The 15587-nt window shown below is 42.1% G+C and overlaps 1 protein-coding gene and 1 long non-coding RNA gene across 3 annotated transcripts in view; one reads left to right on the top strand and one right to left on the bottom strand.

Moving 5' to 3' along the window:
- The window catches only part of LOC309335720, a 164164-nt gene that overhangs the window by 14219 nt on the left and 134358 nt on the right, over positions 1-15587 (bottom strand). For both annotated transcript variants that reach the window (XR_014153658.1, XR_014153659.1), the window contains 3 exons: positions 4219-4387; positions 1584-1782; positions 859-991 (listed from right to left, as the gene is read on the bottom strand). This is a non-coding gene — a long non-coding RNA (uncharacterized lncRNA). The remainder of the gene's footprint in view (positions 1-858; positions 992-1583; positions 1783-4218; positions 4388-15587) is intronic.
- LOC309335558 (myosin-3) overlaps positions 1-15587 on the top strand; it is a 35726-nt gene that overhangs the window by 11040 nt on the left and 9099 nt on the right. Inside the window, exons 15-33 of the mRNA XM_081850643.1 lie at positions 16-325; positions 873-952; positions 1542-1629; positions 1716-1833; positions 2231-2354; positions 2435-2571; positions 3764-4019; positions 5395-5637; positions 5931-6107; positions 6682-6827; positions 6915-7005; positions 8231-8620; positions 8988-9114; positions 10520-10638; positions 11661-11857; positions 12379-12562; positions 13674-13839; positions 14633-14757; positions 15175-15483. Of these exons, the coding sequence (XP_081706769.1) occupies positions 16-325; positions 873-952; positions 1542-1629; positions 1716-1833; positions 2231-2354; positions 2435-2571; positions 3764-4019; positions 5395-5637; positions 5931-6107; positions 6682-6827; positions 6915-7005; positions 8231-8620; positions 8988-9114; positions 10520-10638; positions 11661-11857; positions 12379-12562; positions 13674-13839; positions 14633-14757; positions 15175-15483 (3387 nt within the window). The remainder of the gene's footprint in view (positions 1-15; positions 326-872; positions 953-1541; positions 1630-1715; positions 1834-2230; positions 2355-2434; positions 2572-3763; positions 4020-5394; positions 5638-5930; positions 6108-6681; positions 6828-6914; positions 7006-8230; positions 8621-8987; positions 9115-10519; positions 10639-11660; positions 11858-12378; positions 12563-13673; positions 13840-14632; positions 14758-15174; positions 15484-15587) is intronic.

Raw genomic sequence — 15587 nt, 5'->3', positions numbered from 1 at the left:
TGTTTTTCCATTTAGCCAATGGGCATTTTCTCCATCCTGGAAGAGGAGTGCATGTTTCCTAAGGCAACTGACACTTCTTTCAAGAACAAGCTCTATGACCAGCATCTTGGGAAATCTGCTAATTTCCAGAAACCTAAGCCTGTCAAAGGCAAGCCTGAGGCCCACTTCTCCTTGGTCCACTATGCAGGGATTGTGGATTACAATATCGCTGGCTGGCTGGAGAAGAACAAAGACCCTTTGAATGAAACTGTTGTGGGACTCTATCAGAAATCATCCATTAAGATTCTGGCCAATCTTTATGCTGCCTTTGCTACCATAGAGGATGGTATGTTATCTTCATCTATTACAGAGTGGTCCAACACATGGCCCTCAAGGCCTTTTCTGGCAACATTTGATGCACACCCCCCCCCCCCAGTTCTCATGCTGCTTTCCCAAAGCTGGCTAAGCAAGGTGCTGGACTTTGGGCAGAAGGTGCGAGGGTTCTGACAGGGTCCTAGAGTCCTCCTCCTCCTTCCCAAAGCCTAGTTAGTGCTTTCCTAGCTTTGGGCAGGCGGTGTGAGGGTTCTAGAACCAAGCCAAAGCCTCCTCCCCAAAGCCTGGCGCCTCACTTAGCCAGCTTTGGGAAGGCACTGTAAGGACTTGGGGGGGTGTGTCAAATTTTGGCCTCACTCCCCACCCCACCTCTGTAACAAGGTAGTGTGTGAACTGTGGGTTCCGTGTCTTTTGGCCCACTTGGTATGAAAATTTGGGCCACCCTGATCTATTATATTTGGCTTAAAACTGCGTGACCTCTTGCACTGACCATGGTTAGAAGGATGGCCAGAATGGCTGACCAGAAATATCGCCAATTGTACTTACGTCTTGCTTTGCAGCTGAAAGTGGTGGTGCTACTAAGAAGAAAGCTGCCAAGAAGAAGGGGTCTTCCTTCCAAACTGTTTCTGCACTTTTCAGGGTAAGGCTTGCAGGCATCCTCAGAAAGACAGGTGCCCCGCTGCAATAAATATATTTTTGTGGAAGCAAATCTCATTAATTGGATAGTCAGTAGTTTGTATATGTGGTGCCATTAGCTCAAATGGTAGACGGCTTATAGATGTGTCTAAGAGCATATATCACCCAGTGATGCATTTGACTTTGATCCTTTGTTGGAAACTGAATGCTGGACTAAACTGGATCATGCATCTGAGGTGGGTACATTTTAAAAAACAACAACAACACACCCCAATAATTTTGCTTTTTTCATGTGATCGTCATCTACTTAAATTACAAAGGGATCAGAAAGTATAATAATTAGAAATGATAAAATAAACAATATTAAAGGTGTGCTTATGGGTATTAAGCTTGTATATAAAAAGGTTTAGAAATGTAACAAATAAGTTAATCTTATTTCCATTTTGGGGGAGCAGACCTTATTAGCCTACACATTTCAATTTTATTTTAGGGTATGTGGAAGAAGAAGAACATTTGTAAATAAATATAATATGGCTCCTTTTATCAGAATAATAAAATTTTAACAGCATTTAATATAAATTTCCAAATTACAGGAAAATTTGAACAAACTGATGACCAACTTGCGGACAACTCACCCACATTTTGTGCGCTGCATCATCCCCAATGAAACTAAAACTCCAGGTAACTAAGACAATCTGACATCAATTTCCAGCAGGAGTTCAGTCGAGTATCAGGGAAAGCTGCTATTTAGGTTTTCTCTTCCACAGGTGCAATGGATCACAGGCTTGTTCTGCACCAGCTACGGTGTAACGGAGTGCTTGAAGGCATTCGAATCTGCAGGAAGGGATTTCCAAACAGAATCTTATATGGGGATTTTAAACAAAGGTCTCAGCTACATTTATTGTGATCTTCCTAATTTGCATTGAGGCAATTTGTTAGGAAAACACTGTCTAGAATTCTGGATAACAATGACACCTGTGCCTGCTTGAGCATCACTTTCTATACTATAATTTAGATTCAATGGGATTTTTTTGCAGAAAATATGCTTTTTAATGCTGCCCTGCCCTCACTGTTTTCGCCTGGGGAACTTCCCTTTAGGATTTTGTACAATACAAATAAATATTTGGATAAAAAGTATCATAGCCTCCTCAAACTAACCACAATCTTGCTGCCTATTTATGGGCAGCTACCTAAGCTGTTTAGAAGTGTTTGCTAGTGGGAAAGAGCTTCTTCCTTCTCCACTGTTTACAGCGCTAAAACCTGTTTGTGTTTAAATGGACAGATACCGCGTTCTGAATGCTAGTGCTATCCCAGAGGGCCAGTTTATGGACAGCAAGAAAGCCTGTGAGAAACTGCTGGGATCTATTGATATTGATCACACCCAGTACAAATTTGGACACACCAAAGTAAGCACTTCTCTGTGCTGAGAAGAGTACAAGCAGTGGCTCTACTTTGGCAGCGACTATACTTTGCCTTCTCTTTTTAGGTGTTTTTCAAGGCTGGGTTGCTGGGCCTTTTGGAAGAGATGAGAGACGAACGTCTAGCATTGCTCATCACTCGCACACAAGCTATGTGCAGAGGGTACCTCATGAGAACAGAATACCAAAAAATGGTGGAAAGAAGGTATAACGCTTCCCCCAGGTTTACACCAGGGAGCTTCACTTTACTAGATGCAGGGCCTCCCCCCCTTACCTTGATTCCCCAGAAGTATTAGAGGAAAGATACCCTACAAATAATATTTTTGAAACACTCCTTAAAATTTCCACTTCTCCTGCCCCCCTCTGTATTGTGCCTATGTAACCCTATCATGCTGCTAAAATCTCCTTGGGCTATAGGAGCAGACCTCACCTCTTCTTTTATACATAGAAATGCTGGCAAACTGAAACTAATTGCTTAAGCTGCAATCCCAACCTCACTTACCTGGCAGAAAGCACCAATGGACTTACTTTTGAGTAGATATGGTTGGGCTTGCACCAAAAGATATCTGCTACAGGTCTCTTGAAATTCTGTTAACTGTAGGTGCTAAATCAGATTTTTCGGAAGAGGGGTGATGCACACTATTTTGCTCAAGTGGGCAACCTCAGGCTTATCTGACCCTCTCCACTCATCACTGGGCCGCCTCTGCATCCTTCTGAGTGTTTTTGCCTGCCTGGAATGTGCCCTTGAACTTCAATTTGCTTTCCTGGATGGAGAACAGGGTGTGAATGGAGAAACTAGCCTACTGCGCAATTGTAAAATTTTATTGCTCTATCTCAGGCATGTCCAACAGGTAGATCGTGATCTGCTGGTAGATGACAGGGTGTTTCTGGTAGATCCTGGAGGATCTTTGGCCCCTCAGTGATCTCCCCCCCCAAAAAAAAAGAAAAGAAAGCTCCACAACTTTGTCTTCCTAAAAACAAAGCTCAAAAACTCTGGCTCCCCCCCAAAAAGCTCCACAACTTTGGCATTCCCAAAAAAGCTCAACAGCTGTGTTTCATCCAATGAAAATAGGTAGATCACTGCCAGTTTTTTTTATACTGTGAGTAGACTGCAATCTATTGGGAGCTGGATGTCCCTGCTCTATCTAGTTTTGCCTCTGGCCCCATCCACCCTCTGGCATGTGGTCCCAGAAGGGAATGTAGCCGCTGGGCTTAAAAGGTTTCCCCACCCCTGAGTTAAGGGAAATAAATCGTCAAGTAGTTGCATATTCATTTAATTATTTGCAGGTGAGCCTCTTGAAATTTTGCAGTTGAAGCCTCATTAAGGAGCTCCCGAGCTTTGCTTAGGAAAACTAACTTTCCGCAATGAGTAACTCTGTGAATTGGTTCCATCACAGGGAAGCTATCTTCACCATCCAGTACAACATTCGCTCGTTCATGAACGTCAAACACTGGCCATGGATGAAGCTGTTTTTCAAGATTAAGCCACTGCTGAAGAGTGCAGAGGCAGAGAAAGAATTTGCCAATATGAAAGAAGAGTTTAAAAAAACCAAAGAAGAACTTGCTAAATCTGAAGCCAAAAGGAAGGAACTGGAAGAGAAAATGGTCTCTTTGCTGCAGGAGAAAAATGACTTGCAGCTTCAAGTGCAGTCTGTGAGTAATTCACAAATATCTCCTCATGGTCAGTTTTAGGAAATGTGGTGCTCTAAGCAAATTATTAAATTATCACTATCTCATCAGGCTTTCCCCTCTCCCCATCAGTCAGCTGTTCCCAGTTGAGATCTCTAGCTTGCGTCAGCTGCTTCACAGCAAGCTCCCAGTAAGATCTGTACTCTGACATGCCGCTACTTACCCTGCTGCCCTTCACATCCATCTCAGGCTGTTCATGAGCTGCCTTTTTCCGTTATGGGGCTGTTTTGCCTCGTGTCACGCTCCTTCCTATTGCTGTCAATCTTGCATTTGGCTGGTCCTTCCTTTGTTTGCACCTGGCACCCTGGGCAGCAGATGACCAGTCACCTTTGCTGTAATTGAGAAGGGAATTGACCTTCCATCAGTTATTGCAGGAAAACTTGCTACAGCTAGGTTGCCTACTGGCTGGATCCTTTTCAGATCCTTCCTTCCTTCAGCCAGAACAGTTACTTATGCTAAGTTTGAAGAACAGCCAGTTAAAGTCAAATGGTAACAAAAGCAGTTGAAAAAGCTTACAAACATAGCCTTTATACTCTCTCTCTCTCTCTCTCTCTCTCTCTCTCTCACACACACACACACACACACACACACACAGCAACCCACCATGAATTATTCTCAGTAAACAAGAGACATTAAACAGCATACAGTCTTAGAGGTCACACTGGCACCACAAAACTCCTCCCGTCTTCTTTTGTATTGCATTTCCTTTTTGGCTATATAGGTACACCACAGATAATCCCATCTTGAACTAATGCTACAGTGTCACTTGCAATATATATATGTGTGTGTGTGTGTGTGTGTGTGTGTGTGAGAGAGAGAGAGAGAGAGAGAGAGAGAGACCACCAAATCTTGAATTCAAAGACAGAGATGGAAGAGAAGGTGTAAATATAGTGGGAAGGTGGAACTGATTATGATGTTGGATCTGAATGGTCCATCTTGCAAAAAGATACGCACTAATGGGCTGAGATGCAAAGACATGCTTAGGAATTTCTATGAATTTGTGTCCAGCTGGTGTGATGTTTTTTTGTTTGTTTGTTCTCCAATCCCCTGGAACAGAAGACATCCGTCATGCCATAACAGAAATGGTCTTTGAAAACCTTCCCTCCCCTTACCAGTTTTTAAAGCAGCATGTCATGTGTGGCTGTCATTTGACAAACACAAGTCTAAAGCCACCTTGATGACCTGGAATTGGTTTGGATGCCAGTTATGAAGATAAAATGGAGAGAAGTCAAAGCTTTTAGCTGCCTTTAAAGGGGGGAGCAATTTAGAAAGTGGTATATGGTTATACTGCCTGATGGAGTTGAATGATAATACATATGATACACTTTTCTCTAACAAGGAAAGTGAAAGTTTGGCAGATGCTGAGGAAAGGTGTGACCAGCTGATCAAAACCAAAATCCAGCTGGAGGCAAAAATCAAGGAGCTGACTGAACGAGCGGAGGATGAAGAAGAGCTGAATGCAGAGCTGACAGCCAAGAAAAGGAAACTGGAAGATGAGTGCTCTGAACTGAAGAAAGATATTGATGACCTGGAGTTAACACTGGCTAAGGTGGAAAAAGAAAAGCATGCCACTGAAAACAAGGTAACCTTTAATATTGCCTTCAAAATGCCGTTTCCCGTTCTATCTGCCAAGATATTAAATTGCCATATAAAGTTTTGAAAAATTGTCACACTTTTCACTCTCATGTTACAAATAGCTAATTTCTTATGTAAAATGGCTTCCCATCTCGTGCCTCGACCTCTGCAATTAAAGACAGCAAGTTAAGGACAAAATAAATAGTAAGCTTACAATGATCCTAGTTTAACAATGTATGTCCTTAATCAGTATTTCAGCTGATCTCAACACCATCAACAATCTTATGCTGCGTTTTGTAGGTGAAGAACCTAACAGAAGAAATGGCAGTTTTGGATGAAACTATTGTGAAATTAACCAAGGAGAAGAAAGCCCTCCAAGAGGCCCATCAACAAGCTCTTGATGACCTACAAGCTGAAGAAGACAAAGTTAACACTCTCACTAAAGCGAAAACCAAGCTGGAGCAGCAAGTTGATGATGTGAGAAAGCTAATCCCTGTCATTCTTGAACTTTGCATGATATTTTTTCATTATGACTTACTTGCTTTGGACTGGATTGTTATAAGCTGCCTTGAGTTATAGCTATGTAAAAAGGTGGTATACAAATGAAAATGAAACATCTCTAAGTTAACAAAGTTTGTTTTTGAGCCTGTTAATGTGCCCAAGTGGAAATTACCCATAACAGGACACAGGGCTCTCCTGCTAACATACATGTTTCCCCTTGAATAAACTGGCTTAAAGGTCTCTGAGTTCAGAGGAGATCCTCTGGAAGCACATCATTAGCAAAACAATAGTCGATAAGGAACACTACCCTTAGTTTGTACTGATATTTGTGTGACAATGGGGAAGGAGGATTCTGAAGGGTGTTGGGGGTTTTTTTGCCTCCCATCTTAGTTGGAGATAAAGAAATGCTCACTTTCCTGCTAGCAAATGTCCATTCCCTGCAAAGGGACTCAATTCATACTTTGTTAATACTGAGTTTAACCCAAGGAATTAGTAATTTCCCACTATAAAAATCTCTGAGACTGGCACTAACATTAAGCTTTCGTTGCAGCTGGAAGGTTCCTTGGAACAGGAAAAGAAAATCCGCATGGATCTTGAAAGAGCTAAGAGAAAGTTAGAAGGGGACTTGAAACTTGCCCAGGAATCCATAATGGATCTAGAAAATGATAAACAGCAGCTAGAAGAAAAGCTGAAGAAGTATGGAAATCGTAAATTGTAGTTGCATATTAAAATATGTTTATGGGGAAGCTTTTTAATTAAACTGCCTCTTCAATTCCTTTATAGGAAAGACTTTGAGTACAGTCAAATGCAAAGCAAAATTGAAGACGAGCAAACTTTGGGTATCCAGCTGCAGAAGAAAATCAAAGAACTTCAGGTATGAATTGTTTTCTTCATTCTAGCATCCCAACTCATTTTCACTTGGTAACAAGAATTAAAATGTTTGGTTATAAATAATCTTTGATACGTAAACATGATATAATGAAACATGCCCTCCTTGTAAGACAATTGTTGTTGTTTTGAATAGTTTGTTTTCAACAGCCTCATTACATTACATTACAATCTATTTTCAAATGTGTGTCTCTGAAGCAGCTCTTCTATGTCACTATGCTTCTCATTTCCATCCATGACCAGTACAACCCCCAACATGACTTTCTGCTAATATTTCCCAATATATCCCTGGTTTTGTCCTTTGCTCCTTGCAACTCTCTCACCCTTGATGCCAAAAGTCTCCTGATCCCTTGCACAAGGGTGTCCCTTGAGGTGCCCCTTGAGGTGAAATAGGAAGTGCTGCCTTGCCGCTGCACTGCACCTGCTGAAGCACCCCTTTCCTATGTCACTGGAAATTGGCGCCAGTGCCAGCATTACTTCTATACCAGCAGCAGTGGAGGTGTGGTACCCGTGGGGGCGCTGCTGCAAGGGCTTCCATCCCCTGAGGCAGGGGTAGGCAACCTAAGGCCCAGGGGCCGGATGTGGCCCAGTCACCTTCTAAATCCGGCCCGCGGACGGTCCAGGAATCAATGTGTTTTTACATGAGTAGAATGTGTCCTTTTATTTAAAAATGCATCTCTGGGTTATTTGTGGGGCATGGGAATTCGTTCATTATTTTTTTTTTCAAAATATAGTCTGGCCCACCACATTGTCTGAGGGACAGTGGACCGGCCCCCTGCTGAAAAAGTTTGCTCACCCCTGGCCTGAGGTGCCTGCTTCACTTTGCTTTATGGGCAGGCCAGCCCTGCTCTTCCATCAGCTTCCCCCATTTTCCTCACTGCCCCTTTTACTTGGAATTTCCTCCCTGAAAATGTAATGTCTCTTTTTCTCCAAATCCCGCCTACAAAATGCTCCCGTTTTACAAAGCCTTTGCCTTAACCTCTACTTCAGCTTTGTCCAAGTACATGTAACTGCATTTTTTTTCTCACATTTATCTTAGCATCTTCCATCTCTCCACTGTTGATTTTAGATTGTGAGCTCCTGGTCTCTCCTTTCCTTATCTCTCGTTCTTTGATTTATGAACCTTTGTGAAGCAGCATCTTCACATAACCAACAACTTCATTATCAACTACTGGTAACCATAACCACTTCTTCCTCCTCCTCCTGTGTAGGCTCGTATTGAGGAACTGGAAGAGGAGATTGAGTCTGAGAGGGCAACTCGGGGGAAGGCAGAAAAGCAGCGGGCTGAATTGGCGCGTGAACTAGAGGAAATCAGCGAGAGGCTTGAAGAAGCTGGAGGGGCCACTTCGGCCCAGATTGAAATTAACAAGAAGCGGGAGGCAGAATTCCAGAAAATGAGGCGTGACCTGGAGGAATCTGCCCTGCAGCATGAAGCTACAGTAGCAACTCTCCGCAAGAAGCATGCTGATAGTACAGCAGAGCTTGGGGAGCAAATCGATAACCTGCAACGTGTCAAACAAAAGTTGGAGAAGGAAAAGAGCGAGTACAAAATGGAGATTGATGACCTGGCCAGCAATCTCGAGTCCGTTACCAAGTCTAAGGTATTTGAAAGTAAATTTCAAATTCTTCACAGTCCAGACTACAAAATGTACATTCTCAGTTGTGAACAAAAATAAGAAATGTTTCTCAAATATTCTGAAAAGGTGATCTTTTGCCCAGCAAGGTCCTTGAAGCAGATGATTTTGGGGCAGAAACATATAAGCCCTAGAAGGAGGCACTTGAACCAAAACTCACTGGGCTAATTTAATAATAAACATTCATCCATTTCAGCATTTTTGAGATGTATTTTTCTTTGTTCACAATAAATTCTTCCTTTTGTGTGTGTTTCCTTTTCACTTTCTCAGTAAACACACATACATGACTGACTGCATGATGTATCCTGTTTCATTTCACTTCTTACTACCACAGGCTAATTTAGAGAAAATGTGTCGTACATTAGAGGACCAGCTCAGTGAACTAAAGGCCAAATCTGAGGAAAACCAGAGATCAGTGACTGATCTAACAACACAGAAAGCCCGTCTACAGGCTGAGTCAGGTAAGGATGAAAACAGTGGGGATGCAAGATGCAAACAAGGGCCAGGGTTTTCTTTCCATCATTTGCTTCAAGGTGAACGGTTTTTATTATTTATGTTCTGTGGAATCTATGCAATGTCTCATGTTCCTGCAACACATTTTTAGTCTGTGCTTCTGAGGTTAGCTTTCAGAAGCACCAATAAAAAGCACAAACCAGGCTTTCATGGGGCTAAACGGGTTTAAATTCAAGTATTCTGCTGGCAGAGCACTGAGGTGATAATCTGGTGGTTGAGTGTGGAGGTAGATTTTCATTTTTTAAAGAGTATTTTTGGAACTTTAGTCTAGCTTGTTGCTGAAGTAACAAGGGAAGTTGAATAACCGGTGCAATGGCAGATGAAGAGAAAACAAAATGTTAGACTAAACCTCTGAATCCATATTGCGAATGTCAGGCTGAGCCCTGGGACATTTGGGCTAATAAAATGCAGAAGGGAGTTCACCTGGTGGCCATTTGTATGTTGCACAAAAGAGGGAACACAAATGACTTGCACTCCTTCATTTTGTGCTTCTGGTGCAACTTGCAAGCTGCTCCTTAGTGAGAAATGAGCTGTACCCACACTTCGCTCACAACCATCTCACCATGGGAGCTGCTGTGCACACTTCTGCTTTGTAAGATGCACTGAACTTTTTTAAAAAAGAGGCATTCAAAACTGTCTCCAGCAAATTCAGAGTGAATTTCAAGCATCACTGAGCAGCAAACCCCAAGTCCAGTATAATAGGGATTAGGCTTTTATGTTGGAGTGTACATGCAGGTCCTGCTTTACGACCCCAATGCATTTCCTGGAAATTGTTAGGTGTGTCTATATATAACAAGTCCACAATTTCCATTGTTTCCTATGGAAACATTTCTAACACGGGAATTGTCTGATATCTTCCCCACCTCCATGGTTTCTTCCTGAAATGGCTGCAACTCATCAGCAAAAAAGAGACAGAGGGAAAAACTGATTTGTTCTATCTCTCCTGCTCCCTGATTTGTCCTGTTTCCCCTGCTCTCTGATTCATTCAGTCTTGCTTACCACTCTCTGTGGTTTCTGCTTGAAAATGGCTGCTGACAGCCAACAAAACACAAAAAACCAAGGAAGTGAGCTGTTTAGATAAGTGAATCTGTGGTGCATATAGCAAGGTTTGGGCATAATTTTTAAGTGCGGATGGTGGGACCTGTGTGTATTTTCTAGGAAGGTTCATGCCCTGCTACTTCTGGACCAGCAGATCTGTGAAAGAAAGATTGTTGCGGAGGCATAATTCTTAAAGGCATAAGGTTAATAGAGCTGACACTGTGAATTAAGCCTGGGAGATATGGAATCACACCTAAGGTTATAGTGAACATCACTGTTATTAGCAAATTAAGAATTTGTCTTCTGTGGTCACAGGTGAACTGTCGCGTCAACTTGAGGAAAGGGAGAGCATAATATCCCAACTGTCCAGAAGCAAACAAGCATTTACTCAGCAAATAGAAGAACTAAAGAGGCACCTGGAGGAAGAGACCAAGGTATTCATAAGCCTAGACTGCTGGGGAACATTTCTCTTGATTCATTAAAAGGGATACATTAACATAGGAAGAATTTAATTTAAATTTCCAACACTTTAGTGGACACATCTGTCAGCAGGTTCTCAACCCTTCCAATATGCAACACAACTGTACCATGATGAGCTGTCATTGGAACTATGTCTAAAAGTTGAGAGGGGATGTATCTGCTTATGGACTCAGCGGAAACCATGACTACATCATGCGAATTAATTATATCTCATGCTATCAGGCTAGGTCTACAGATGCACTGGGAATAACAGCACAATCCTATACAACTACTGAGTAGTAAATGGCATTCAGTTTGGTGGAGAAAATGGGTTTGGATTACAGTCCAAGACTCATTGAACTCACTCCTTAGCAGATATGTACAGAATTGTGCTCCAGTTTTTAATTTTCCTCATATCTGTCAAACAAAATACCAACTCACTATTTGTGAATACCAAGGTACCTTTAAAAACAAAATCTAAACATTTCAGGTGTAAGTATTACTGGCATAAACAAATATTTTAACTCACTCCAGCATTTCCGTGCACTGCTCTGGTTCACCAGAAGCGACTTAGTCATGCTGGCCACATGACCCGGAAGCTGTACACCGGCTCCCTCAGCAAATAAAGCGAGATGAGCGCCGCAACCGCAGAGTCAGCCATGACTGGACCTAATGGTCAGGGGTCCTTTTACCTTTACCTTTACCTTTACCACATATTGCAGCAGTGAGTCTGCTGGTCTTGCAGGCGACATGATTAATTCACAGTAATTCAAGACTTGGAATACTTTCTTGGGCACTCATAAGTCTCTTCAGTACTGTAAACTGCTTGAGTTTTGTGTGAATAAAGTAGCCTCTTGCTTCATCCTGACTTCTGTCAGGATAGCTTTACTCTGAGATTATACATGCAAAACACCACAGGCATTGTTCCAAGAGCACCAATGTAAGAATCTATGGAATGAATTCAGTTATAAATGGATGCATGGTTTACGGTTCTTAGGCGAAGAATGCACTGGCTCATGCCTTACAATCTGCTCGCCATGACTGTGACTTGCTCCGTGAACAATATGAAGAGGAACAAGAAGCAAAGAGTGAACTCCAACGTGCCCTGTCTAAAGCCAACAGTGAAGTGGCCCAGTGGAGAACCAAATATGAGACAGATGCCATTCAACGCACAGAGGAACTGGAAGAGGCCAAGTAAGTGTTGGGGGTGAGAAGTGGCATGCTAATAAGCCATTTTCACACATTACATTCAACCACATTTTATGTTCATAACAGTAACCTATCCATGTGGGGATACCACTACAAACTGGGCACTTGGTTCCTCATTCTTAGATGAAGGGACAAACATTTATGATCTTCAGAATATATTTCAGCACGGTGGAATTCATGAAAGTGCTGGGATTTAGAGATGATAGTACCCATGTGACTGGATTTTAGTCCAATTAATTCTGTCACATTAAAGAATAAACTAGAATTTGACAACATAAATTTCTGATTAAAATCTGACACCCCACCCAAATGCCAGGAGGACTCACATTTTAATTAATGATGTTGCCAAAGTGCATAATAACCTGATTCAGAATATGAATTTACTTGGACTTGCCTATCAGTTCAACAAGCATGCAGGTGGCTAAGATACTGTAAACTATACTGTGCTACTAAGGGCAACCTTAGTAGTTAAAGGGGCATCAACATTACAATCTGACTTCTTTAAGGAAAAAGCTTGCTCAGAGGCTTCAAGAAGCTGAAGAACAAGTTGAAGCTGTGAATTCCAAGTGTGCTTCCCTGGAGAAAACAAAGCAGAGGCTGCAATGTGAAGTGGAAGACATGATGGTGGACGTTGAGAGAGCAAATGCACTAGCAGCTGCTCTGGATAAGAAGCAAAGGAATTTTGACAAGGTGTGTTTCTCCTCTATAGTAAATTTATTACTTATACCCTGCCCACTCTCGGCAGCTTCCAACAGGAGATTAAAAATACATTAAAACATCAGTCATTAAAAAAAAGCTTCCCTAAACAGGGCTGCCTTCAGATGTCTTCTAAACGTCAGATAGTTTTTTATTCCTTTGACATCTGATGGGAGGATGTTCCACAGGGCAGGAGCCACTACCGAGAAGGCCCTCTGCCTGGTTCCCTGTAACTTTACTTCTTGTAGTGAGGGTACCGCGAGAAGGCCCTTGGCACTGGACCTCAGTGTCCAGGCCAAACGATGGGGGTAGAAACGCTCCTTCAGGTATACTGAAATATTTAAGCCCATTCTCTGATGTCAGAGGGACACCAGCAATTTGGCCCAGATTTGAGGAATGAGGGCACCATGCAGAGCCCATAGCCTGTGACCCATAGCCTTCTGTGACAGAAGGATCTTACAAATGTGTGTCTTATTAATGGGAAACCATTCAGGTTTCCTGATTCAGGGATGCATCACCCTTGTACCTATGCCCAGCATGCTTGACATGATTTTGGGCTGTATGACTACTTTGCTATTGAGAATTGGTTTGTGATGGCTGTTTCACAGTTGTGTTAAGATCCCAACTTTCTTCTATCATGAAACTTGAGGCAGCACATATAGAGTACCTAGGAGTTGTTCCATCCAGGCATGAACTAGAGTTGCTGCTTAACTTTAACAAGGTAGATGTGTCACGTGCTTTCTGACCATGCCCTGGGACATGCATGTCACATATTGATGTTGCCATGATTGATGTTCCCTGACCTTCTGCTCTGAGATCAAGAGTGCTATTGGGTGTTTGGGAAAAAGATTGTCAGAAAATTGCTGGGGAACAGAGAGTGGTGGCTGGTGAAACTGCAGCATATAATTTTATCGGCCAAGGCTTCCTGTTACTTTGTTTGGATTTCCCCTGGCACAGAAAATAAAGATAGAGAACTCCCCTGTAAACTGTCACTGCCTTCTTCCCAGTGATGTCCAGAACTGCTACTGAGAAGGCTAGTTTAGCAAAGAAAAATCATAGGCAAATAAAATGGCAACTAACTAAATCAAACACAATGGATGTTAAGATTTTGGCAGAATGGAAGACCAAGTATGAAGAGAGCCAGTCAGAGCTAGAAGGTTCCTTAAAGGAGTCACGCTCCTTGAGCACTGAACTTTTCAAAATGAAGAATGCTTATGAGGAGACACTAGATCAGCTGGAAACAATCAAGCGAGAAAACAAGAACCTACAGCGTAAGTTTCCTTTTTTGGCCTTCTTTCTATTTGTTGGTTATTTTGACTCTAGCAATGATAATTCACAGTGCAGAGGGTCTCAGGAATATGCAAGGATTGCCGACTTTTCTCTGTGCCTTTAGCAGTGGTACAACAAGCAGAAATATCCTCATCACTGCTGCACTTATTCAGAAACTGTCCATCTTTGTGCAGAACTGTGACTAAAAATCAAGAGAAGACTAAAGCAGGTGTATATGCTCTTTGTCAGATCATAGCACATTCTAGCCTTTAAGCCTTTTGGGACTTTAAGAAAATATTAGAATTAAAAGCGTTCAGAATTTCCATATCTCTGCAGATTCTCATTCTCGTCCAGTGATGAGAAGGCAATGCTAACTTGATATCACTAATGGCAGTTTTCAGAATTGACTGCCTCACACAAATCTCATAAATGTCCTTAGCAAGTACTGACAACAGCAATTGGTTGGTTCAATTTCACACAATGCATTTTTGTCCATGTGAGCAGTTCCAACTTTCTCTGGTAGCTGGTGGTAATCACCGGTAAAACTGACAGAATTTCCTAGGTTAGAAAAAAAAGAAAGAAAGAATTTATGATGGCTCATGCATCATATTTGGGAGCATTTGGGATATCTTTCATCATAAAAAAGGAGTTTTGTGAACTGCTCTGAAGCAGACAGAAGAAGGCACAAGTACCACCTCTGTTTGCAGAGCAGCTCTTTGCACGTGTGTGTGTGTGTTTCTAGTTCTAGAGGCATTTCACCCTTTATCAGCTGTGTGTATGTTTGATTCTTCCTAGAGGAAATAGCTGATCTTACAGAACAAATTAGTCAAAGTGGCAAAATTATCCATGAACTTGAGAAGGCCAAGAAGCAGATAGAAGTGGAGAAATCTGATATGCAGATGGCTCTAGAGGAAGCAGAGGTAAGATGCCAAAAAACAGTAGGAAATAAAGTATAAATGGCAAATAATTAGGTTTTTATAAAAGTCTTTTGGAGTGTGGTAGTTGGAGATGCTCATTTGTTGCATCGGAATCCCACAAACCACATACCAAGCTGAGCTCGGTCCACCAACCGTTTGTTTGGCAGATGGTCATCATGGCATGGTGGAATTTGTTTAAGCTAAAGGGCAATGTGGATATAGGATTCTCTGAAGTCACATCACACCTAATCTTTGAGAAAACTTCTACAGTGACTTCCATATTGGTCCTAAATTGTTAACAGATATTAGTTAACTATGTTTTACTACACTGTGGTAAGATCAAGAAGGAGAAAAGTAATCTAAGTTTCCTCCAACCACAAATCTCTGGGCTGCTTTATTTCTCCAACATTTCCTCAATAGGGTGCTCTTGAACATGAGGAAGCCAAAATCCTTCGCATTCAGCTTGAGTTGACTCAGGTGAGATCCGAGATTGATAGAAAGATTGCCGAGAAAGATGAAGAAATTGATCAGCTGAAGAGGAACCACCAAAGAACAGTGGACACAATGCAAAGTGCCCTGGATGCAGAAATACGGAGCAGGAATGAAGCTGTGAGGATTAAGAAGAAGATGGAGGGAGATTTAAATGAAATGGAGATCCAGCTGAGCCATGCAAACCGTCTTGCAGCTGAGACACAGAAACACCTCAGGAATGTCCAAGGGCAGCTTAAGGTACTTATCTTTCCAATATATCCTTTATATCAAGAGTGGTTAATCTGTGGCCTTCCAGATGTTGTTGGATTACAGCTCCCATTGTCCTTGACCACTGGCCATGT

The sequence above is a fragment of the Podarcis erhardii genome, assembly GCF_964252035.2.
Source record: "Podarcis erhardii genome assembly, chromosome: 2".
Classification (NCBI taxonomy): Eukaryota; Metazoa; Chordata; class Lepidosauria; order Squamata; family Lacertidae; genus Podarcis; species Podarcis erhardii.
This window is presented reverse-complemented; position numbering and strand designations above follow the sequence as displayed.